At 43.4% G+C, this 25,313-nt stretch overlaps 1 protein-coding gene across 1 annotated transcript in view; it reads right to left on the bottom strand.

Moving 5' to 3' along the window:
* Positions 1-25,313, bottom strand: part of CRHR1 (corticotropin releasing hormone receptor 1) — a 56,674-nt gene that overhangs the window by 10,915 nt on the left and 20,446 nt on the right. Inside the window, 5 exon segments of the mRNA XM_069076848.1 lie at positions 1,916-1,976; positions 2,655-2,808; positions 3,600-3,844; positions 7,261-7,381; positions 17,455-17,540. Coding sequence (XP_068932949.1) covers positions 1,916-1,976; positions 2,655-2,808; positions 3,600-3,844; positions 7,261-7,381; positions 17,455-17,540 — 667 coding nt within the window.

Below are 25,313 nucleotides of genomic sequence, written 5' to 3'. Positions count from 1 at the left end.
CTTCTCGTTCACCACTGTTGCCTTAGAAGTCAGAGGTTTGCTACATCCGGAGTAGACTCTTTTTGAACTCATAAAGGTGATTGGACCCATACTTCAGATGGGAAATCTGAAGCTTGGAGTAGAGGAACTGAGAGTGAGGATGATGACTTTGTGCAGCTCTGTCTCACTTATATCCAGTTCATGGGCAAGTCAACATATTACCCTTGTGATGTAACTGGTCCTCTTTGAGAATGAGAAAGCAAGGATACAGTCTTGTCATGGCATGTGGACAGTTGGATTTAGGGGGTTGGCAAGTGGTGTTATGGGGGTTGGGAGCACTGGAAAAAGGCATCTGTACACATTCATAGGAACACATCTTTCCTCGGCTCAAGGCAGAACCCTGAGAACCCAGAGATCCTGATTCTCAGTATTGAGAGTCAGTCCCATGTCAGTCAGTACACCTCACTTGTGTTCTGTTAATCTGGAACAAAGTAGAATGATTTCTATCTCAGGATAATAGGTAATAGATCTGTGGCTGGAAAGCCATACAGTCTAACCTCCTCATTTTACATATGGGGAAACTCAGGCACAGAAAGGTTAAGTGATTTACACAAGGCCCTTCCCTCAAATCCACTTTGTTGCCAAATACTGTTAATTTTATCATCCCAATCTCTTTTACATCTCATCCCTGCCTTTCTACTCCCATTAAAATATTTCTAGTTCAGACTCATCTCATCCTGCTGGGACTATTGTAACAGTCTCCTAACTGCTTCTTCTTGCCTCTTGTCTCTCTCTTCTCTAGTCACAGAACAATAGAAGGAATCTCAAAGACCATTTATTTATAATCCTATCTTCAAAAGAAATGGGGAATCCTGTCTGTGAAAGGGGTCATCTGACTGTTGCTTGGGGTACTTTAATGAGGGGAAACTCATCACATTCTGAGACAACCCATTTACTTTGGGGCAGCTCTGATTGTCAGAAAGTTTTTCCTTACATCAAGACTAAACCTTTCCCTCTCCACATTTCTCACATCTCTTTAAGTGATCACTACTGGGACCAATATATCTCATGCCTCTTCCTTTTAGATGTCTGAGAACATCTAAACAGTCTCATACTAAATCTCCCTTCTTACCCTCAGGCTAAACATCTCCATTTCCATCAACTATTCTCTAAGTCAAGGTTCTTGGTTTGTTTTTTGTTTTTTTTTTGGTGTGTGTGTGTGTGTGTGTGTGTGTGTGATGGACTCCTTTTTAAATGCATAAAATGAGATACATAGGAAAATAATTAGATTGAAACACAGATATAAAATATTTTAAAAAGCAAATTCAAAGGCCCTAGGTTAAGGGTCTGTGCTCAAATGGCTTGCTTCTCATACCATCTGGCTTGCCCTCTTCCCATTGAATTTGTTTGTCAACATCCTTCCTAAAAGGTGGCACCATGAGATGAACTCAATATTCTAGATATGGTCTGACCAGAGCAGAATACAGCAAGACTTCCTTGTTATCTTCCTGAAAATCTGATCCAACCCCTTCCCCCTCACATGCACATTTTACAGATGAGACAACTGAGACCCAGGAAAGGGAAGTGACTTGCCCAAAACAACCCAACTGATTAGTGTGTGTGTGGCGGGGGGTGGGGGGGGGGGGGGGGGGACTAGAACTCAGGAATCCCGACTTTTTGGCCAGAGTTTTCTCTTGGTGTCATACTTTAGTTCAGAAATCTGATCATATTTCCTTTCACCAGACTCAAGTAAAACATGCTGCCTCACCCCCACCCTCAACTTTTGTTGTTGGGGTGAGTGGTGGGGGAAAGAAGAAGGGATCTTTGCTCACTGTAGTTTGGTACCTTCCTAAAGACTACACTTCTGCTCTGGACCATTAATGATAAAGGGGAGAGAGAAGAAGAGAAGAGAAAGCTAAAGATGGCATCTACTTACTTCTCATTGTCATAGTACAGTTTGCCAATGGCCCAGGCCACGATGATGGGAAAAGGCACACCTGTAGAAGAGATAGTGTCAATACCAAGGGAGGATCTAGCCCTTCTGTCTTAGAGTTACCCATTTTAGGACATTCAGTGAGGAGTCACCCAACTTGATTCTAAGAATCTTAGAATCATTAGTTGTGGGTCTGGGGATTGGATGAAATCCATGCAATCCAGTCTTTTGCCTATAAACGGGACAAGGTGATGCAGGCATATCATGGTTCTTGCTCAGCACACACTAGGTTCTAAATTAATTTGATGAATTGGTTTGGATGCCAAGATACAGGGCAGGGTGTCCAGGGATTGAAATGACTGCTTGCTCTCAGCTTCATCAAAGAGGCCAAGTGCCCCACTGTATCCCACCTTGACACATGCCTCACATCCATCTAAGGTCTCCCATCACTCTTCTTCCCCAGTTACTGTCCCTTGGGGTTTCCCAAATGAGTTTTCTTTCTAGCTGGTGAAGAGGAATGGGAAGCCTTGGTACAGAGGGAGCCACATGAAGATGAGAGGAATCATCTCTAGGGAGAAACTCCAGAGGGCAGTGTCTCTCCTCTCCACATTCTCCTTCTCCACCCATTTCATCCATGGGTATGAATGTGTATGGGTGTTTGTGGTAGTGGGAGGGAGGATGGGAGCTGGTGGGCACTGTGACGAGGGGCCAGTGAGACATGACTCTTGACTACCACACTCACACCAGCCAATACAGATGAACATCCACTTCCGGAGCTTGTCAGTAGAGTAGGTAAGCACAATGGCTGTGTGTAGGTAGCAGCCTTCTCCAAACATCCAGAAGAAATTGGTAACATGAAAATAGTTGTAGGCAGCTGTCACCAGCCGGCACCAGCCCTATACAACAGAGAAGACATAGCGGATGAGACAGCCAGAGGTCGGAGGGGAGAGGGTTAGAAGCAGCTTTTATCATTACCCTCCCCCAGCCCTTAATTCTACCTCTGTGTCTACTGGTCTTAGCTTCCTAAATAGAATTATTGATAGAGGAAAATTGGTGATAGCAGAGACATGAGAACTGGGTCCTTGTCTTTCTCTATCCCCACCGTTGATTCCTCTGCACCAGAGCCAGCAGGTTCCTTGGAAGGAAGGGCAAATGACAGCCTTGGTCCTCAGGGGGGGCATTTAGAAGGAGAGGGGATGGGGTATGTTCTCCATCACCTCATCAGGGATGAGGGAGTCAATAACAAAACCTTCCATTGAGTAAGACTTGGGGAGTAGTCGTCAGCTTCCCCAAACCTCTCTTCTGGATTCAGTCCCCCCACTTAGCCTTAATTTCAGGATAGGAATAGGGAAAGGGAGAAGGAGGAAGATTCTAGGTCTGACCCAATTTTGGACATCCAAGGCTTGGACCCAGTTTGTCAGGGATGCTTCTGTAGGGTTTCCTGCACTAGGAAGAAGATGGCACCTAGATGATCTCTGGAATCTCTTCCAATTCTAAGTTTCTGTGGCTGTCTACAAATGAAAAGACCTCTGTTTTGTGGGTCAAGTATCAACCCCACTTTATTTTCCCTGGAGGGCATCTCCCTTTGTCCCCTGCTTCTAGTCCTGTCCCCTCCAATCCCTTCCCTCACCTCAAAGCAGGCCCCAGCTCCCAGGCTCAGACCATGTCCTGGCCAGGATGTACATACCACATTACTCTGATGCACTTCAGGGCTCATGGTGAGCTGCACCACAAACCAGGTAGCATTGCGTAGGATGAAGGCAGAGATAAGGTTCCAGTGAATGATGTTCCGAAGACACCGGATGCTCCTTTGTTTGGGTAGAGAGGGGGGAGGGGAGATAGCAAGGTAGGAAGGTAAAAGAAGAGGGTAAAAAGTATACCAGTCAGCCAGAGAAGGCAGTGAACCCTCTCTGACATGACCACCCCTAGTCCCTGCCCAGCTCAGTCCGTCAATCCTGGGGCAGGCATTGCCTCCCTTTTTTTTGGTCTTCATATCCCCAGCACAGTGCCTTGTACACAGTATGTGCTAAATAAATACTTGGAGACTAGACAGAGCAGGGAGATGCTTGTCCCCTCTCCTCTTTCCTCCAGTAACCTTGCCTCCTTCACCATATCTGTCCCCTGTTGCCCTAGATCCCTGTGCCCAGGTGGCTCTCCCTGGCACTGGGGACTGAGTGGGGCAAAGTAGTGAGTACATGTTTCAGATGACCATCACCAAATAAAGGTGGCAGAACTGGGAAATCAACTGGGTGAAAGATGCCAAGGGGAGGGCCCACGGAAGGGTTGGATGTACTAGTGGGGCTGGGTTCTTGGAGTTCTGTAACTTTGCATGGCCTACTAGAATACCTTGAAATAAGCCAGGAGTTCCATAAACAAATGATTCTACAAAGCAGAATCCAGTTCAGCCCTAATTCAATCTTTTTCTGCTCTGATCTCTTACAGAACCCTTTGCTAGTACTTCTCATAACTGCAGAATGGTTGAGTGGAATGGGAATGATAGAGGTCAATTTCCTCATTTGACATATAAGGAAACAGAAGACCCACAAAAGTTAAATGGTTTTTGCTCAGTGTCCCCTGGCACAACTGATGGCAGGGGGCAGGTAGACATGAACCTGGGTCTATCTGACTCTCAAGTCCAACACATTTTCTACCCTTCCACAATGCCTATCAGATTCTATACTTGTCTAAGTTTTGTCTCCCTAGCAGTAAGCAGCTTGAGGTCAGAGATCACGTCTCATAATTCTCTTATTCTTCCAACACTACCCAAGCACAACATTGAGTACTCAATACATTCTCAAGAAATACTTGTTGAATTGAAAAAAAACTCAGCTGACTGAGAAAAACCAAATTATCTCTGATAAGGGTTTGGTATTCAAAATAGAGAACTAACAAAAATTTTGTTGTTTAGTCATGTGTTGATCCTATTTGGGGTTTCCTTAGAAAAGATGTTGGAGTGGTTTGCCATTTTTCTTTAGCTAATTTTACAGATGAGGAAACTGAGGCAAACAGGGCTAAGTGACTTGCTCAGGGTCACACAGCTAGTAAGTGTTTGAGGTCAGATTTGAACTCAGAAAGATGAGTCTTCCTGACTCCAGGCCCAATGTTCTATCTACTGAGATACCATCTAGTTCAGGGGTTCTTAATTTTTTTTGTATGATGGACCCTCTTGACAGGTTGGTGAAGCCAATGGACCTCTTCTCAGAAGAATGTTTATAAATTCATCAAATAAAATACATAGTATTACAAAGAAAACAAAGTATATTGAAATAAAGATGTAATATTTTTTTCCATCTAAGTTCTTGGGCCCCCAGTTAAGAACTTTTAATAAAGTCCAATACCTTCACTTTACAGATATGAAAACTGAGGCCTAGAGATGGGGAATTATAAATTCTTCCATTTCTGGTATACCAGGAGTCTGTGAACTGGAGAACAGCCAATATTCATTTTGTGTCAGAGAAAGAGGAGAAGAAGTAGGAGTTGGGACTGGAGAGGAAGCAGTTCTATGGGAAGGGACCCACTAAGGCTGTACACGACCAGAGGGTGGAGAAGAACCTTCTGGGACAGGATAAAGAACCCTAAACACAAGTTTCTTTGGTCATTGTCCATTCCCACCCCCCAATCCAGCCCCTATAACTGTTGTCAGCTTCTCAAATGAGATGTTGATGTAGTAAGTTGGCAATGCCAGACATGTGGGAACCTGGCTTTCCTATCCCCCCACCATTGACTCATGCACCAGAGCCATCTGGTTCCTTGGGACTAAGGGTGAACAGCCCCCAAACTTCCCCCCCACCATTGACTCTTCTGCATCAGAGTTGGCTGGTTCCTTGGGACTAAGTGAAAACAGCCTCCAAACTGCCCCCACCATTGATTCTTCTGCACCAGAGTCATCTGGATCCTTAGGACTAAGCAAATGATAGTTCTTGGTTCCTAGGGTCATTTGGAGGCAGGAGACTTTGCTCCCTCTCACCAAGAGCATCTGCCTTAGCTCTGAGTGACAGTTCTCACATCCTTCTTCATCCCATTCCATAGCAATGTGGTACTGACTGGGGCTTGGCACAGAAGTGTCTGGCACTGAGGCCTCAATCTCTGCCAACAGGCGCTGCTGCTGCCACACACACGTCTGAGGGGTACTGTTGCCAGCCTACTGAAGGCCCTGCCAGCAGTCGGCTCCTAGCTAGGGGGTTCTCATTCTGACCCACCAACCTGGCCCTGGTTGTACAGACTGGGGGCGGAGCAGATGGAGGACTTTTTTGGAAGGGTGAGAGTGAAGCAGAGCCATCTCACCCCTAGGGAGTAGTGAATTAGAGCCTCATGCATTACTGCCCCCATATCACTCCTCAGCCCCATGATAGCAGCTAAACAGTTAAAAAAGAGAAGCAAAGAGTTGGGAAAGAGAAGAGATTCAGCAGAGTGAGGCAGTTAGATGGCAAAGTAGATAGAATTCTAGATTTAAGAGTCAAGAAGTCCTGAATTACAATTCAGCCTTAGATACTTTCTAGCTATGTGACCATAGGCAAAAACTCAGCCTTCATTTCCCCATTTGTAGGTATAATAAGTAGGGATAATAATCGCACCTACCTTAAGGGGTTGTTGTGAGGATCAGTTAAGATAATATATGTAAAACACTTGGTAAACCTTAAATCACCATGTGTTTTAGTTATTATTATGGTTGCTGTTGTTAATAATATCAGCTAGCATTTACAAAGTGTCTATTATTATCAACTACATAGCATCTATTATTATTATTATCAGAAAAAATCTAAATTTAAAATACATATAATCAACCCATTTCTCCACACCCTCATCCACCTTGCTAAGGAGGAGGTTGGTCACATTCTCCTTCCCCCACCCCTACTTCATTTAGGCTGCTTTTAGGGGATTTCCTTCTCCCTTTAGGAGATGATACACTTTCTAACATAATTGTACCTAGAGGGTTTTTTTTTTTTTGCTTTCTGGAGGGGGCAAGGCAGGGCAATTGGGATTAAAATGATTTGCCCCAGGTCACACAATTAGTAAGTGTTAAGTGTCTGAGGTTGGATTTGAACTCAAGTCCTCCTGACTCCAGGGCTGGTGCTCTATTCACTGTGCCACCTAGCTGCCCTATGTACCTAGATATGTGGAGGGGAGCAGAGTGGGAGGGATAGAATCAGAGCATGTTAGTTCTAGCCTTAATTGGGGAGTACCAGGAAGCATTAAATTTAAAGTCAGGAAGACATGGGTTTGAATCCTTCCTCTGACACTTCCTAGCCATGTGACTTTGGGCGTGTCATTTAAGGTCTCTGTGCTAAATGCTCCTTGCTGGTAAAAGGAAGGCATTGGCTTCGATGGTCTCCAAAGTCCCTGGTAACTCCCATCTTCCTACCTTAGTTGCATGAAGAGGACAAAGGCCATAAGGAGGGCTCCAAGGGAGATACAGTGGCCCAGGTAGTTGATGATGACAGCAATGTGGTAGTGCAGTTTGCTTTTTCTCTATACAAAGGAAAAGAGAGGAAATGAGGAAAACGTGGAAAAGAGGAGAAGCGTCCGCACTCACTTACCATTTAATCTACCTTGAGACGGAAAACATTATCCACATCCAGAGAAAGAATCAATGGACTCTGAATGCTGATTGAAGCATACTGCTTTCACTTTCTTTATTTTTTCATGGCTTTTCCCTTTTGCTCTGTTTTTTTTCCCCCCAACATGACTAATACGGAAATTAGCTTTACATAATTGCACAGCTATAACCTGTATCAAATTGTTTTACCATCTTATAGAGGGGGGAGGAGAAGGAGGGGTGAAAGGAGAAACTTTGGAACTCAAAAAAAATTTTTTAATGAATGTTAAAAATTGTCTTTAAGGGCAGCCAGGTGGCACAGTGGGTAGAGCACTGGCCCTGGAGTCAGGGGGACTTTGAATTTACATCTCAGACACTTATTAGCTGTGTGATCATGGGCAAGTCACTTAACCCTGTTTGCCTCAGTTTCCTCATCTGTAAAATGAGCTAGAGAAGCAAACGGCAAACTACTCCAGTATCTTTACCAAGAAAATTCCAAATAGGGTCATGAAGAGTCAGATATGACAAAAAAAAAATGACTGAACAACGACCTTATGACTCCCCAACTTTTTTTTTATTTTTAGAGGGGGGAGGGCAATTGGGGTTAATTGACTTGCCCAAGGTCACACAGCTAGCACATGTTAAGTGTCTGAGGCCAGATTTGAACTCAGGTCCTCCTGACTCCAGGCCAGTGCTCTATTCACTGAGCCACCTAGCCTCCCACGACTCCCCAACTTTGAGCAGCCACCTTGCAGACATATGTGGGCCTGACTGGACAGTCATCTTATGATATAGTCAAGAGGGAAAGAGGGAGACAGGGCACAGATTATGTTCCAGTATTTCCAATTCCTATTACTGAGAAAACAACTCAGTTGAATCTCTGGCAGCAGGTGCTAACCCCAAGGTGTCCAGGAAGCCCTATGTACTCTTCAGGCTTAGGATCTCAGGAAACATCACCAGGATAGTTCCTGAAGAGGAGTGCAAAGTAACCTCCTAGAAGCCAGAGAATTATCATTGTGGGCAACTGGCTGGATTGGGACTGAGTGGAGTGTGTGTGAATGGTGGTAGGAGGAAGAATAGGGAGATATCTTTGCTTAATGTCAATGGAAACGTTCTCGGCCCACAAAGCAATAGAGGCTGAGCCCGGGAGCATCCGGAAGATACATATCACAGTCTGTCTGGACCTGATTCTTAATTTTGTTTTATTAAATTTTCCAGAAGCCCACATAAAAAATGCACTGGATAATATCATCTGTGGTGCCATTGCCCACACATGGCCCATCTTTGTCCATCAGGGCCCAATCCTGGCAGATAAACATTGCTGCACACAAAATGCTCACCTTCCTGATGCCCCCTCCCTCCATTCTGCTCTATTCTAACCCTGTCATCTGTCATCCTTCCTTCAGTCCCCAGTTATTCCCAAAGGGCTGTGGGTCAGCTCTGGGGTGGAGAGAGTGGACTGGGAGTGGGATGGTGCCCAGATAAACAGCAGAAAATCTCCTCTGGAAAGAAAGGCAGTGGAGTGGAGAGAGCAAATGCGTTTGGAACTAGAGGAGCTGGGTTTGAATACTGGCTTTGATGGTTCTTAATTAGTCTCTCAATGAACAAACATTAAGTAAATGAGTACTCAGTGATAAGCGTGCTGCTGAGTGATCGCGATACAGAGACAAGAATAGATACTCTCATTGATCTCAAGGACCTTATATTCTATGGGGGAGACAAAATGTACACACGTAGATATAACAGAATAAACACAAAATTAGTGGTTGGGGATATCAGGAAGGAAGAAAATAAACTTATTAAGTGCCTACTATGTGTCGGACATTGTGCCAACCACTTAAACACTATTTCATTTGATCCTTACAACAATTCTGGAAGATGGGTACTATTATTATCCCCATTTTCCAGCTGAAGAAATTGAGGAAGTGACTTGCCCAGGATTATCCAGCTAGGAAGTTTCTGAGGCTGGATTTGGTCTTCCTGATTCCAGGTCCAGCACTATGTCCAAAGTGACATCTGGCTGCCTCTAGGAAAGGGCTTCATGTAGAAGGTGATACTTGAGTCTTGAAAGAAATAAGGGATTCTAAGAAATGGAAATGAGGAGGGATTGCATTTTAGGGATGGGGATGGCCAGTGCAAAGAGAGGAGAAACTGTGTGTAAGGAACAGGAAAAAGGTCCATTTGGCTGGACCATAGAGGAGTAAGGTGTAATGAGACTGAAATGGTAGGTTGGGGTCAGTTTAAGGGGATGCCTTAAACTAGGGCTTGGGGCAGCTAGGTGGTGCCGTAGTATACAGAGTGTCAGGAAGACTCCTCTTCTTGAGTTCAAATCCAGCCTCAGATACTCACTAGTTATGTGACCTTGGGCAAGTCACTTAACCCTATTGGTCTCAGTTTCCTCATCTATCAAATGGGCCGGAGAAGGAAATGGCAAAGCGCTCCAACATCTTTGTTAAGAATAGGGTTGTGGAGAGCCGGGCATGACTGAACAACAACAAAGTCCAGCCCTTTCATTTTACAGATGAGGAAACTGAAAACTAGAGATTATATAACTTGCCTGGGGTTGCTCAGGTTAACAACCTGAAGGCTCTCTACAGGGCTCTCATCTCTTCTCTATCAACATTCTCTCAGTGGCCTCATTAGTCCCAATGTGTTTAAATGTCTTCTTTATGCAGATGACTCCCAAATCTACATAAATTCAACTTCTGTCTCTTTCAAGCGATCCAGTCACACATCACCAACCACATATTGGACAATTCAAACTAAATGTTATTATTGAGCCATTTCAGTCAGGTCTGACTCTTTGTGACCCCGTTTGGGGTTTTCTTGGCAGAGATACTTACAGTGGTTTGCCATTTCCTTTTCCAGCTCATTTTATAAATGAAGAAACTGAGGCAAAACAGTGTTAAGGGACTTGCCCAAGGTCACACAGTTTAGAGAGTGCCTGAGGTGGGATTTAAACTCAGGAAGATGAGTATTCCTGTCTCCAGACCCAGGACTCTAACCACTGTATCACCTAGCTACCCCAGAGGTCGGGCTAGATGATCTCTAAGGTGTCTTCTGCTTCTCAATCCTACAGTTCTTCTTCCCTAAGTCTTGGGGTCTTTGTTGTTCTACTAAGGTGGGAAATCTTTGTTTTTTCCTCTCTCCACAACCATCTGAGTGGCTGACAGGCTTTCTTTACAATGAACCAGAAGGGGACAATAAGGCTCGACAATATTAGTGATAGGAGTTAGGGGTGAACAGAAAGTTTTCTTCAGTGTCATCTCTGGGGTTTAGAAGCAGTATGCCTGATCCAATACCCCCCTCTGGACATGTTATATTAGGTTTGAAGTCTCTGAGCTCAGTCTGAAGAATGGAGACAGCTGGTGAGACAGCCTGAGAGAAAGAGGAACAGAGACAGCTGCAGAGTCATAGCCAGCTAAAGAGTGAATGAGGAGCCATCCCAAGATAGCTAGAGAGACAACCTGAGATACAGAGAGCAAAACAAAACTAGAGAGACAGCCAAAGACACAACTAAGGAGACACTTGGATAAGCTAATTGAGAGATGGGGGAGTCAGTCCAAGATAGCTGGAGAGACAGCTTGAGCTACAGCTGAAGAAACATAGGCAGAGAGACAAGTAGAGATAGTGTAAGCTACAACAGGAGGGACAGCCCAAGATATAGCTGAAGAGATAATCTGAGATATGGCCAGGGAAGGGTAATGAGACAGCTGGAGGCAAGTAGAGATAGCCAGGAAAATGAGAGATGGATGGAGACAAAGAGATGGAGTCAGAGACCAGCCTCTGGGTCCCTGGGTTATAGGTCTAAGAAGTTGTTGCTTTTGTCCTGGGGTGTCCCAGACTGGCAAATTACTGATGCTGAGACAAGAGGAGCCATAACCCAGCTGTGGGCCTATTCTTAGTAGGGTGGTGTTGGGGGTCAGGGCCCCTTAATGGTACCAGCAACAATCAGAATTCAATAAGCAATTACAACTTGTTCAATTCAGAGATAAGCTGCCAGACTTTCTGGGTGACACCAGCCTTGTCTTCAAGGGCCTGGAGAGGCCACCTGAGCAGAATTAACAGTTTGCCTACAACCTCCTGTTCTGATCAGGGTGAATAAGGCCATATTTTCCTATATCAGGCAGAATAGTCCTGTATCCTTGATTTCTATCTGGTCTATCTTGGGATCTCTTAAGCATCCCTTACTGACACATTTGAACCCTCTTAGCCCTGATTTTTTTCTTCTCTTCTTTTTCCTCCTCCTTTCTCTCCCTGTTGTCCTCTCCCCCTCCTCCCCCAACTCCCATGCCTCCACCCTTAGACTGTTTCTTGAAATTTTCATTCCCCTACCTGTGTTTCTTGGGATGTTTATACCCTCAACTCTACCAGTGAACAGATAAGTAGCAGGACATGAGCAAAAATTTCCCTCTTTGGGTGTCTTCCATGAGAGGGAGAGAGGGAGAGAGAGAGAGGGAGAGAGAGAGAGAGAGAGAGAGAGAGAGAGAGAGAGAGAGAGAGAGAGAGAGAGAGAGAGAGAGAGAGAGAGAGAGAGAGAGAGAGAGAGAGAGAGAGAGAGAGAGAGAGAGAGAGAGAGAGAGACAGAGAGAGAGAGACAGAGAGAGAGAGACAGAGACAGAGACAGAGACAGAGACAGAGAGAGAGAGACAGAGACAGAGAGAGACAGAGAGAGAGAGAGAGAGAGAGAGAGAGGGAGTGTTCATGCCGTAGGGCAAGACAGGGGACCTGGAAAAGTGTGATGAGAGGGAACTGCTACAAGGAGGGAGACTGCTATTATGGATGGAGATGAGGTGGGGGAGATAGATTGAAGCAGAAAGAGGAGGAGTTGATGTACAATATACAGAGGACAGTTGCTGTCCAGAGAGGAGGGGTACTGAATCAGAGGCTAGTGCATTGGTGGAGAGCGAGGCTAGACGTCTTTCAGCCTGCAGTCAATGTCTCCCGGTCTCCCTCTGTCTTCGCAAGTCCCATTTCCCACAAACTTTTCCATGAATTTGTTATCCAAAATGCCCCAGGGGCACTGACATTTAATTAGGGTTTAGCTGAGGTGATCTAGAAGCTGGAGAAACCTATCAGCTCAATTAATTGGCTACTTTTCCTCTCAGCTCCTGGAGAGGGAAAGGGGTGAAGATCTCAATTGATAGGAATGAGGGGCTAAAATAGAGGAAATTAGTGCAAGGAGATGGTCCTTCTACTAATTAAATTAATTGATTATATTGAATGCTAAGCAACTGTGCAGGATGGTAGCGGCTGGCAGAGCAGATGTGGATGGCAACACTTTCATTGTTTATGATGGTAGAAGTGTAAGAAGGACTGATTGACAGGCCAGCAGGGACTGATTCTGTTTTGGTCCCTGAATTTTAAGGAGAATATGGAGAAATTGGAGAGGGTACAAAGAGAGGAGACCTAAAGATTTAAAAGGATGGAGACTAGGTCCTTGGGCAGGAGTTTCCAACAATTTGAGAATGACTTATTGGTCAGTCTTCCAGATTGACTCACAAAATCACAGAGTTTTAGAACAGGAAGATAATCTAGTCTAACCCTCTTGTTTCACACAGGACAGTGAAGCTCAAATAAAGTTGACAAGCATTTATGAAGGGCCAGGCACTCTGCTAAGTGCTGGGGATACAAAGAAAGGAAAAAATTAAAAAGAATCTCAGCCCTCAGGGAGCTAACAGGAGAGACAACGTGCAAAAATTGTACATACAAGATAGGCACTCTGGCCACATGGTAAGTGAAGAGCAGATCTGGAAAAATATGCTAGAGTTTTCTGGCTGCATGATATCATCTCTCTTCTGTATAAACTACTGCACTTGCCCCTCCTCTTGTCTGCCAGTCTCCCCTTCTCCCTAAGTCCTGGCTTATGGACACCTACAACAGAGAGGAATATGGTTAGAAGTCACCAACACAGCACTGTCTTGTCAAGTCAATGAGCTTGGGGAGAAAAAGGGGGGGACCAAAATATTGTAGGTCTTCTAAATTTGAAGTAGCTTTGGTGTTGTGGATTGTAAACTCCTCGGGAGAAAAGATGAAAAAAAAATTTGTATCTGAATCACCAGTGCCTAGGACCCAGGATGTATTTGATAAATGCTTATTGATTGAGTGATGGGAAGAGCCCTGAGCTGGGAGTTGGGAAACAAGGTGTTTCAGCCATGTCAAAAATCACAATCGTTTTACTTTCCTCAAATCTTGAGCTTCCAGCTATAAAGTGATAGGTTTGGATTAGAAACCAGGGTCAAAATCCATCAGTACCACTGCTAGATCTATATCCCAAAGACATCCAGAAAGAGGGAAAAGGAGCTATTTGTACAAAAATATTTATGGCAGCTCTTTTTGTGGTGACCAAGAATTTGAAATCTTAGGGATTAATTGGGGCATGGCTAAACAAGCTGTGGTATATCATTGTAATGGAATATTATTTTGCTCTAAGAAATGATAAGCAGGGGCGGCCAGGTAGCACAGAGAGTAGGAGCACCAGCGCCAGTGTCGGGACGACCTGGGGGTCAAATCCAGGTTCAGATATTTAGCACCACACCCAGAAATAAATGGCTATGTAACCTTGAGCAAGTTACTTAACCCCGATTGCTTTAAAAAAAATGATAAGCAGGATGATTTCATAAAAACCTGGAAAGACTTACATGAGCTGATACATATTGAAATGAACAGATCTAGGAGAATGTTGTACACACAGAACAACAACATTTTTTGATGAAAACCTGTGAATGACTTAACTATTCTCAACAATACAATGATCCAAGACAATCCCAAAGGACTAATGTGATGAAGCATACTATCTGCCTCCAGAGAAAGAACTGATATTGTTTGAATACATATGAAGCATGCTATTTTTCACTTTCTTTCATTTTTTCTTTGAGTCTTCTTGTACAAAATGACCAACATGAAAATATTTTACATAATTACACATGTATAACCTATATTTGATTGCTTATTATCTCAGGGAGGGGGAAGTGAAGGAAGGAGGGTAGGATAGAATTTGGAACTCAAAACATTAAATACAAATATTTTACAATTTTAAAAAAAGGAAATTAGTGTCAAAGAGTGGTGTTATATCCTCAGCTCACAGGTCACATGTGGCCCACAACATTCCTGAGTGCAGCCTGTATCAGATTAAAATGTAATTGGGAAGTATTTAATAGAACATAAAACTAGTAATAGATATACAGAATATAGATAATAGTAATATGTAGTTTTCTAAGTCATTATGATAGATTCTTATATATGATTTAATAGGCACTGTTTCTATTTGAACTGGACTATATGGTCTTCAAGGTATTCCTGTCTAGCTTAGAATCATTGTTGTTCAATTGTGTGTCACTCTTTGTGACTCCATTTTGGGTTTTCTTGGCAAAGATTTTGTAGTGGTTTTCCATTTAGTTTTCCAGCTTATTTTTACAGATGAGAAAACTAGGGTGAACAGTGCTTACTCACCCAGGATCACAACTAGTAAGCATCTGAGGCCAGATTTGAACTCAGGAAGATGAGTCTTCCTGATTCCCAACCTAGTGCTCTATCTACTATACCATCTAGCTGCTCTCAGCTCAGACAAGCTAAGTTTTATCATTAGGTAAAAATTGTATTTACTCATGGAAGAAGATGCTAACCCTTGTGCTATACTGAAAAGTTAAAAGATGGAAGATCATTTAGCCTGGAGAAAGGAAGGTTCAGGGGGCATCAGTTTCTGTTTTCAAGTCAGTGAGGGCTGACTCTGTTGGTGAAGCTGAACAAATGGTTTCTATGTCAGGAAAAAACCGAAACAGGATGAAAGGAGTTGAAATTAGGACAGAAGACATTTAGCTTGGATATGGCCAAGAACTCCTAGATAGCCAAGGGAACAAAAACAGCAAAGGAGTATGAAAGAGGGCACTCTGTCCTCAGAGATCTTTAAGAAAACTAAACACAGAGATGACTGTCTGTCCTAAAGGCTTGGTAAGAGCACTTGCCTTTCTACAATTCTCTTCAGTTCCTTTCCTGGGTTTCTAGGGCCATTGGGTACCAAGAACTGGGCCAAGTTTTCTACTTTCTGATTTTGAAACACCCTATTCCACCCATGTCTAAGGGCCACTGTTTTAATGTCTCTCTTACCTCAGCAGAATGATAATTGTTGTCCAAACCACAACTTGTATATTTCTTCTATTTCCACTTACTAAGAAAAATTCCAATGCCTGGTCTCATCCATCTCTCCTACTGATCCTCCCCTCTGGTCCAGTCCATCTTCTCTCTAGCTACAGTCATCTTTCCCAGAAGGGAGTCTCTACTCTCATAATGCCATTCCTGTCCAGCACTTGAGTCAATCAGAATCAGAGAGCATCACAGCTACAGGGGACTTTAGAGACTATTTCACTCAATCCTCTCCTTTTATGGATAAAGAAATTTTGAGGCCCAGAGAAGAAAAATTACTTTTTTAAGGTTATACAATCAAGAAATGGTAGAACTGGGCAGCTATGTGGCGCAGTGAATAGAGCACCGGCCATGGAGTCAGGAGAACCTGAGTTCAAATCCAGCCTCAGACTCTTTACACAAAAAACTAGCCATGTTGACCTTGGGCAAGTCACTTAACCCCAATTGCCCTACCTTCTCCCTCCAAAAAAACAAAGAAAGAAAGAATGGTAGAATCAGGAATCAAACCCAGATTTCTTGATTCTAAAAGTCCAATGCACTCACTACCTAAGGGACATTTCTCACTTGCATCTCCACAATGAGATGAAAATCACAAGATTTCAGTGTTCTGTATGGAACCTGGCATACTTTTGACACTGAATTTGATTTTTGAATTTTGATTTTGATTCTCCTGTAGCCTCATTCCAGTGAGGATACTGCTTTCAATGTTTAAAAAAGGTGCTAGGGCACAGGGTATAGCATTCTAGATTTGGAATGCATGAGCCACAAACATTTACAGGCTGTGTGACCCTGGAACTAGTCACTTAGCCTTGCTCAACCTCCTCAGCATCCTTATCTATAATGGAGAGAGATAATAATATCACCTTCCTCAAAGTCATATTGTGAAAATCGAATGAGATAAGATATGCATAGCTTTTTGCAAACTGTGGTAGCTATAATTTTATAATACATTTAAATATGTTTGTAATATAATGTATTTTAAATAAGTTTACGACATAAATAAGTTTAGAATGTTTAAATAAGTTCATAATATATTTAAATAAGTTTATATTTTAATAAGTGCATAATATATTGTTAATGAATTTATGATGTATAATATAACATGATTTTTATAATTTTAGGACACCCTGTACATGGTCACTATTATTTTTATGTCATTTAATTTCTCTGCACCTCAGTTTCCCCATCTATAAAACTAAGATCATACAATCTATAGTACTTACCTCACAGGTCTGTTGGAAGGATTAAATTAAATAGTCTATCATGGGATCATAGATTTCTGCCTGGAAGAAACCTTTGAAGTTACCTAATCCAGCCCTTTCGTTTTACAAAGAAGGAAAATGAGACCCCTACAGAAGCTAAGCAACTTTCACAGGTAGTAAATAAAAGAGCCAGGACTCAAACCCAGGTCCTCTGACTTTCTTTCTACTGTTAATATCCTTTACTGTTTGTTGTTGTTGAGTCATTTTTCAGTTGTGTTTCACTCTTTGTTGACCCTGTTTGAGGTTTTCTTGGCAAAGATACTGGAGTGGTTTGCCATTTCCTTCTCTAGCTCATTTGCAGATGAAGAAACTGAGGCAAACAGGGTTAAGTGACTTGTTCAGAGTCACACAGCTAGTGTCTGAAGTAGGATTTGAACTCATGAAGAGGAGTCTTCCTGGCTTCAGGTTCAGTGCTCTATCCACTGCACCACCTAGCTGTCCCCCATTTATGATTAACTCCTTCATTTTCCACACTCTCTCCTTCTTCTTCCATTCCCCTCTGAGCCACTCCCTCCCTACCTTCCCTGTCCTCCAGTCTTCCCCCACCCAGCTCCAGTCCAGGGTGCATCCTCCAGGGAATCAATGATTGAGGCAAATTATACCTCCTCATTAAGGATCTCTTGGCACTGAGAATAGTTGACTCGTACTGCCCAGCTCCCATTCGCAAGACACTCCCGGTAGCCATTGTCTGGAAAAGAGAAAAAGAGAGAGATGATGGGAAGATTCACAAGGTATGTTTGGGGAGAAGCCCATCCTTTATGATTTACCAGCAGAGAAGGGACTGCTTAGGATTTTCAAGGTAAGGAACCCATTAAGGTGAGGCATCATCTTCCCTGATGGGAGACCCTTTCGAGACCTTGCTTTGCTGAGGGCTGCTGTGACTTTAGGCCTGACAGGGGCATGGTAGAGGCAGAACAGTTGCTGCCATGAATCTTTCTGTCCACTAGCTACCCACCAGACCAGTCACACAGAGGGCACTTGTATAGGTCTGAGAGACTAAAGCTTTACTTCTCTATAAGGTGTGAGACACTGAGTTCGCCTGCATCAGCTCCTCTGAAGTGGTTCCTTCAGACCCTTTCACGTGGTGATAATATAGGGGAACAGAGACAGGACCTGTATTACTATAGGGAAATTCCAAGGTAAGGAACCTCCCTCCAGATAATAACATTGTTGAATCGTTTCAACTTTTTTGACTCTTCATGACCCTATTTGGGATTTTCTTGGCAAAGATACTGGCGTTGTTTGCCATTTCCTTCTCCAGTCCATTTTACAGATGAGGAAACTGAGACATAGGATTAAATGACTTGCTGAGGGTCACACAGCTAGTAAGTATCTGAGGCTGGATTTGAATTTAGGAAGATGAGTCTTCCTGATTCCAAGCCATTGTGCAACCTAGCTGCCCACTAAGAGCTCTTACTGCTCCCCGAAGCCTGGAGGGCAAGGGAGCAATGCGAGCTCCCCCTTAGCACTGTTGGTGCTGGCATCTCTACCCTCACACCATCTTCCTTTGAGGAGTCATTAGTTTTCTTTCTCTTCTGGTGAGCCCTCCCCACTCCCACTGGCCTCCCTGACCCTCTCTCCAGCTGGCACCAATCACCCTCCTTTGCTTGAGATCCCTATCCCGGAGCCCAGGGGCCAGAGGGACACCAGCAGGGAAGGGAAAGAAAGCAGGAGGCTTTTCTCTTCTTCCTCGCCCTGCTAGTGTCGCTCTGAGCCATGCTGACACTTTTGGGGATGCATTAGCAGCATTAACAGCTTAAGGAAGGAGGCTTCAGTGAGCTTCTTTTTAGCAGGTCTGACTCGGGGTAGAGAAGAGAAGATGACAGATAAGCACAGCATTGTTCATCACCTTCCCTCCCCTGCTTATGAATTTCCAATGCCCATCTCTGGCCTGTCAGATCACACCTCCACCCCAGGAAGTCAGGGGAAAGAGGATGGGGTGAGAGAGATTAGGAGACTGACTGTTTCTGCAAACCCAGCATGGAACGCTGACCTGGGGATCAGGAAACCTGGTTTCCAATCTGTACTCTGCTATTTCATAGCTATGGGACTGTAAGACAAGTCTCTCGACCATTGATTGCCTCAGTTTCCATATCAGTAAAATGGTTATTAATAATAATTTCACCTAGTTAACAAAATTCTTGTGAGGCTCAAATTAGGAGGGGAATTCAAATTTCTTTGAAGTCATCTGTGAGTCTGAGCGCTTATTAAAGGGGCAGGCTGGTGTGGAGACAAGAGAACTATACTAGGAGCCAAAAGACTCAAGTTGGGACACTGGATAGAAAGTAATTCAACCTTTGTCAGTCTTAGTTTTCTCATCTGTGAAATGGGGATACCTGTAATTCTTGCTTTACAGAGTTGTCCAAAAGTTAGATGGATGTGAAAATAGGTTGGAATCTTAAAATAGTGTCCAGGGGTGGGGAACATGTGGCCTCAAGGCCACATGTGGTTTTCTAGGTCCCTGGGTGCAGCCTTTTTGACTGAGTCCAAGTTTTACAGAACAAATCCTTTTACTAGGGAGATTTGTTCTATGAAATTTGGATTTAGTCAAAGGGCCACACTTGAGGACCTAGAGAGTCATATGTGGCCTTGAGGCCTCAGCTTCCCTGCTCCTGGGAGGGTATCACAAAAATCTTAGCTCAGCTTTAAGCTTTAAGAGTTCTTTAAGCTTTTCAGCATTTAGAGCTTAAAACTGCACCAAGCCTTTTGAAACAACCTGTATATAGAAGCTACTGTTATTACTTCAAAGGCACAGGGTAAAATGAATGAAGGGCCAGCCTTGTAATCAGGGGGACCCTGGGTTCAGGTCCTGCTTCTGACACATGCTATCTGTGACTCCAGGCAGCTATAAGGATGAATGAACAGTTGATTTACATTGGTGGAAGGAGTTTCCACATAGGGAAGTCCCCACATTGATGAAACTGGAGAGTCTGGGGGACAATATTAGTATTTAACCATATCTTGGCTTCAGCTTTTTTCTCTAAAATGAAGATTTAGGGAGTCCTTCCTAGCTTAAGAAGTGTTTTATTCTTTCCTCAGAGCACAAAACACCCTAGCAGAAATGAGGAAGGCTTGTTCCTGAGCTAGGTAGCCTGAGGCTGACTGGGTACTCTCTTTGCCCTGAGGCATTCTGCAAGGAAGTCCTTAGTCCTTAGGAGATGGGAGGAGGGTGAGATGAGGTGATAAAGCTCCTTCTGCAACCAGACTAGGCCAGGTACCTGTCACCTGGAGGTTAAGGGGACGAGGCTCTATTCCTCAGGTACCGAAGAGCCACAGAGGGTGAATCAATAAATCAGCTCTAAATAGGGATTTCCTTCAGCTTTTCAGTCAAAATTCCATCTATCCACCCCCTTCCACCTCACTCCACTCTCTCTGCAAGGCCTGTTGTAACACCCTTCATAAGGAAGACAAGGGAAATGAATTTTTAATGTTATTTCCTACTTCCATCAGCAACAGGCCAGGCCCTTGGGCACCATGGAGACTGGCGGCTTTGGCTCCATTCACTCCCCAAGGAGATTGGCCTCTAATTGTTAAATCAGGGGGAAGTGACCCAGAAGAATAAGGGCAAAGGAACTGGGCTTTCTTAAAGACCGGTGCAGTCAGGAGTCCAGCCTGGGAAATCTAATGCTTGTGCCTGGGGAGGGTCATCTCCTCTGCACTCTCCCCAACCCAGGGAAACTGAGACCAGTGGCCAGAGTTCAACTGAGTGAATTCTTCCTAGGGTCTCTACAGATAGGAATCGTTGGCTTTTGAGAAGGCCTACCAAACATACTGAGCATTGTGAGGTGGAAGGTAAAATTAAACAGTGCAAATAAACCTTGAATTCAAACCCAAGAGGAAAATGACCTCCTCTTCCTTAATCAATGGCCCCTACTGGGCTCAAGCTGTCTCCCTCTAGGAATCATGGGAAGTTGATATTTTTTGAAATTCTTCCCACAATTTAGAAGAGCTGACTGATGCCAAGGGTGTAGAGGGAACACAGTAAGGATATCCAGAGATCCTCACTCAGCAATGAATTAATTATTGCTTCATTATTAGAGGTGACTCTGAGTTCCTGGATGTTGTTAATAGCGCTGACACGATCCTAATCACTTTAGCTGTTATTTTTTAGGGGGGGGGTTGGGAAATTAGAGGGACATTTTCCAGCCTTCCCTTAAGGTTAACTCTATATTAATCTTCTCTACATCCCTGGAATGCCCTTCTTCTTCATTTCTGAATCTTTAACATCCCTCAGGGCTCTGTTCAAACTCTTTCTGCCTCTTATCAGGCAAGTAGCCTACGCAGCCATGAGCTCTTCAATATTCTTCCTTATATTTCTTCAGTGCTTTTAAAAGCTCCCCTTAGGAAGCTTTTCATCATAGGAACTCAGTAAGGCAGGAAGAGTTAAGTATGGAACATATGACTTAAAGCTGGAAGATCTATCTGCTAGAGGTTCCCAAACTTATTTGACCTACCACCCTCTTTTTTTAAAAAAAATTACTCAATGCCCCCCTCCGCATTAGGTTAGGTTAACTCTTATTTTATTTAACACTGCCCAATTACACCCGAGGCTAATATGCCCCCCCCCATAGTTCCAGCATCCCCAGGGGGTGGTATTGCCTACTTTGGGAACCTATGATTCAACATTCTCATTTTCCAGAACAGGAAAATTATTTACCCAAGGACACAGGGTTAGCTCCAGAGCCAATATTAGAACCTAGGTCATTAGACTCAGAATCAAATATTCCAATTCACCATATTGTCTCCCCATCCCATCCCTCCCAGTACAGTTCTTTATATAGAACAGATACTCAATCAAGACTAATTGACTATCAGGAAGTCCCCTCAAACATCTTTAGGATCATAGTTCTCTAGCCAGCAGGGACCTCAGAGGCCATCTATTTCAACAATTTCATTTTTCAGATGAGGAAACTGGGGCACAAAGAACTCAAGTGACTTGCCCAAGGTCACACAGACAATAAGAATCAGTGGTTGGATTTGAACCCAGGCCCTCCAGATCCAAGAGTCAGGGTTCTTCCCACTGTACCATACCTCCTCCCGTTCCCTGATACTCCTTCTTTCCTTCTTCCCTCTCTTTAATTTCTCTACTTTTTGTAGTGGATTACTTGTTATGCTCAAGAATCAAGAGCCCCAAAGGGCAGTGGATAGAGCACCAAGCCCTGGAGTCAGGAAGACCTGAGTTCAGATCCAGCCTCAGACAGTTACTAGCTGTGTGACCCTGTGCAAGTCACTTAACCCCAGTTAAAAAAAAAAGAATCAAGAGATGAAGGCATGATATGTAACATAGTTTCCTCAACTGTGATATGGTTTTCTTTGTGCTGCTTGCTTTACGGAGTTGCTGTGAGGAGGATGCTTTGTCAGTCTGAAAGCATAATAGAAATATGTTACTCTTGTCATCCCAGGGACACCCTACTAGGTTGTAGATGAGGAGTAAGGAAATCTAATTAAGGCAGCCAAAAAGCTATTAGAAGAAACAGCTCCTGCCTCACTCCAGCTCCAACTCCTTCCAGGGGTTTATTTCCAAGTTCCAGGTGAATCCCATGACAATGTCCTTGACGTCTCCTGACTGGACTCTGATCTGATACCTTCCCTCTGGCTCTATGTTTCCCTCTTATCCTTTTAAACCCATCTGATTATTAACATTAACACAGATTATATTTACGTGGTGTTTTATGAGTGACATTACCCCTCTGAAGGTTATTACACTTATTTGAATCTCACAATGTCTTTTAGAATTCAAGTATTCTGTGTGACCTTGGGCAAGTCACTTAACCCCAATTGCCCTCCAAAGAAAAAGTAAAAAAAAAAATGGAATTTCTTTGGGGCAGCTGGGTGGTGCAGCGAACAGAGCACTGACCCTGGAGTCAGGAAGACCTGAGTTCAAATCCTGCCTCAGATACGTAACACAAAAACTAGCTGTGTGACTTTGGGCAAGTCACAACCCCAATTGCCCTCCAAAAAGCAAAAAAAAAAAAGAATGGAAGTATTGTTATCCACACTTTACATAGGAGAAAACTAAGGCTCAGAAGGCCTCTCTATGGCTCTCTAGGGTTTACTTTTCTTGAACAATGAGATGTACCACTTGGTAGTGTAGTGGATGGAGTACCAGGTCTAGAGTCAGGAAGACCTGAGTTCAAATCCAACCTCAGGCACTAACTAGCTGTGTGACTCTAGGCAAGTCATTTAACTCTGTTGGCCTCAGTTTCCTCATCTGTAGAATGAGGAAAATGACATCACCACCTCCAAGGGTTGTTGTTAGGATCAAATGAGATAATAATTATACTCAGCACAATGCCTGGCACATAGTAAAAACTATATAAATGTTAGCTATTAGCATTATTACTGTTGTCCAGCCATCCAGTTGTTTCTGACTCTACCTAATATTATCCATGGGGTTTTCTTGGCAAAGATAAACAAACAAACAAAAATAAATAATGAAGTATTATTATCATCTGAGTTCAAATCCAGCCTCTGACACTTACTAACTGTGTGGCAACTCATTTAACCTTTGTTTGATTCAGTTTCCTCCTTTGTATGTGCCAGGGTAGTGTTTGGTACATAGAAGGTACAATATAAATATTAATTATGATAATGATGTGACCTACACCCTATAGTGACCACCAGTCCCAGGGATCTTCACAGTTAAAATGACCTTTTATAGGTCACTGAAAATTGATTTTTGAAACTCCAGAATGGGTTGCCCTGCCCATTTTATACCTACAACATTGAAAAACTGGTAATCATTTAGAGAAGAGTAACCAAGTGTAGATAGAGGAGAATAATCCTAATGGTAAAGGATTTTGAGTTCATGGCATATAAAGATTGGTTCCAGGGGATATTTACTCTGGGAAAGAGGAGGCTTAGCAGGGGCATGACACCTAACTTCAATTATTTGAAGAGCTATCACATGGAGCAGGGATTAGATTCATTCTGTTAGGCTCCCAAAGGCAAATTAGGAGAAATGGTTGTAAGTCAAATAGAGGCCAATTGAAGTTTGCCATAAGGAATAATTGCCTAATAATTTTGTTATTGCTGTTGTTCATTCGTCTTCTGTTGTATCCAACTCATTGTGACTCCATTTGGGGTTTTCTTAGCAGATATACTGAAGTGGTTTGCCATTTCCCCCTCCAGCTCATTTTACAGTTGAGGAAGTTGAGGCAAACAGGGTTAAGTGACTCACCCAGGGTCACATAGCTAGTATCTGAGGTCAGATTTGAACTCGGGAAATTAAGTCTTTCTGACTCCAAGACTGACGCTCTATCCATTACAATGCCAACTAGCTGCTCTAGGCCTAATAATTAGAACCATCTAAAAGTGGACTGGATTACCTTTGGAGGAAATGAGTTCTTTTCCACTGAAGGTCTTCAGGCAGAGGCTGGGTTAACATTTCCCAGATATAATGGACAAGGTTTAGTTAGTCTGGTATAAGTTGGGTTAAATGGCCTTTGACCACTCTTCCAGCTGTGCCATTCCAGAATTTCACCACTTGCCCAGGGTCACAAGGCTAGTAAGTGGAGCTGAGACATGAACTCACGGTCTTAATTTGATAAGAGGCACAAAGGTCTCCAATTTCTCTTGGTATGTGATCTTATTATTTTAAAAAATTTCATAACTGTATTTCAAAACAATTGGTTTCCTTTGTAATAGTAGATGTTTTATTTTATACATTATTCAGAGAAGGGGTCTATAGACTTCACCAGACTACCAAAAGTGTCCATGAAACAAAAGGGGGCCTTGTAATGAACCTAGACCCTACAACGGCTTATGGGAGAGCTTCACACTTTACCACCACCCCAATAAAGGAGGGTCTGTGGGAGTCCAATCAGAAATCACATGCTTGGGCTAAGGTTCCCCTCCCCTGGCAGAGAGGAAACCCAACTCCCAGAACTCTGTGCACCAGATCCCAGTTCTATCCTTGATGTGGCCCTTACTCTGCTACCCTGCAGCTACTGATCTATAGATAGTCAGGGACTGAGAGACACAAGCAAATTAATTCGGAGAGAAACAGGTGGCAGAACAATACATCAGCAACTCCGGCAAGAAGCTGTAAAGCCCTGAGTCATGAGGCCAGAGAAGGGAGAGGCAGGGGCCTCCAGCATCAGGTGTCAGAGATGGCCCTGTGCCAATCCATCCCTCCCTTTTCACCAAGAGATGGAAAATAATAACAGCTGACATTAATAAAGGGCTTGGAGATTTACAAAGTACCTTCCTCACAAAAATCCTGTAAGATAAGGTACTGGGTGTTAGTATCATTATTCTCACTTGACATCCAAGGAAACTAAATCTGAGAAGTTGGATGAGTTACCCCTAATAAGAAGGTCATAGGTTTTAGAGACCTTGGAGACTATCTAGTCCAACTTCTTCATTTTGACAGAGGAGGAAACTGAGGCCAAGATAAGTTAAGAGGCTTGCTCAAGGTCACAGAGGTATTAAGCACCAGGGGTCGAATGTAAACCCAGGT

This window comes from Petaurus breviceps, unplaced genomic scaffold (genome assembly GCF_028583685.1).
Source record: "Petaurus breviceps papuanus isolate PSGF00001 unplaced genomic scaffold, PetGlider_PUasm1.0 90925, whole genome shotgun sequence".
NCBI lineage: Eukaryota > Metazoa > Chordata > Mammalia > Diprotodontia > Petauridae > Petaurus > Petaurus breviceps.
Note: the sequence above shows the minus strand (reverse complement) of the source record. Positions and strands in the feature narration are given on the sequence as shown.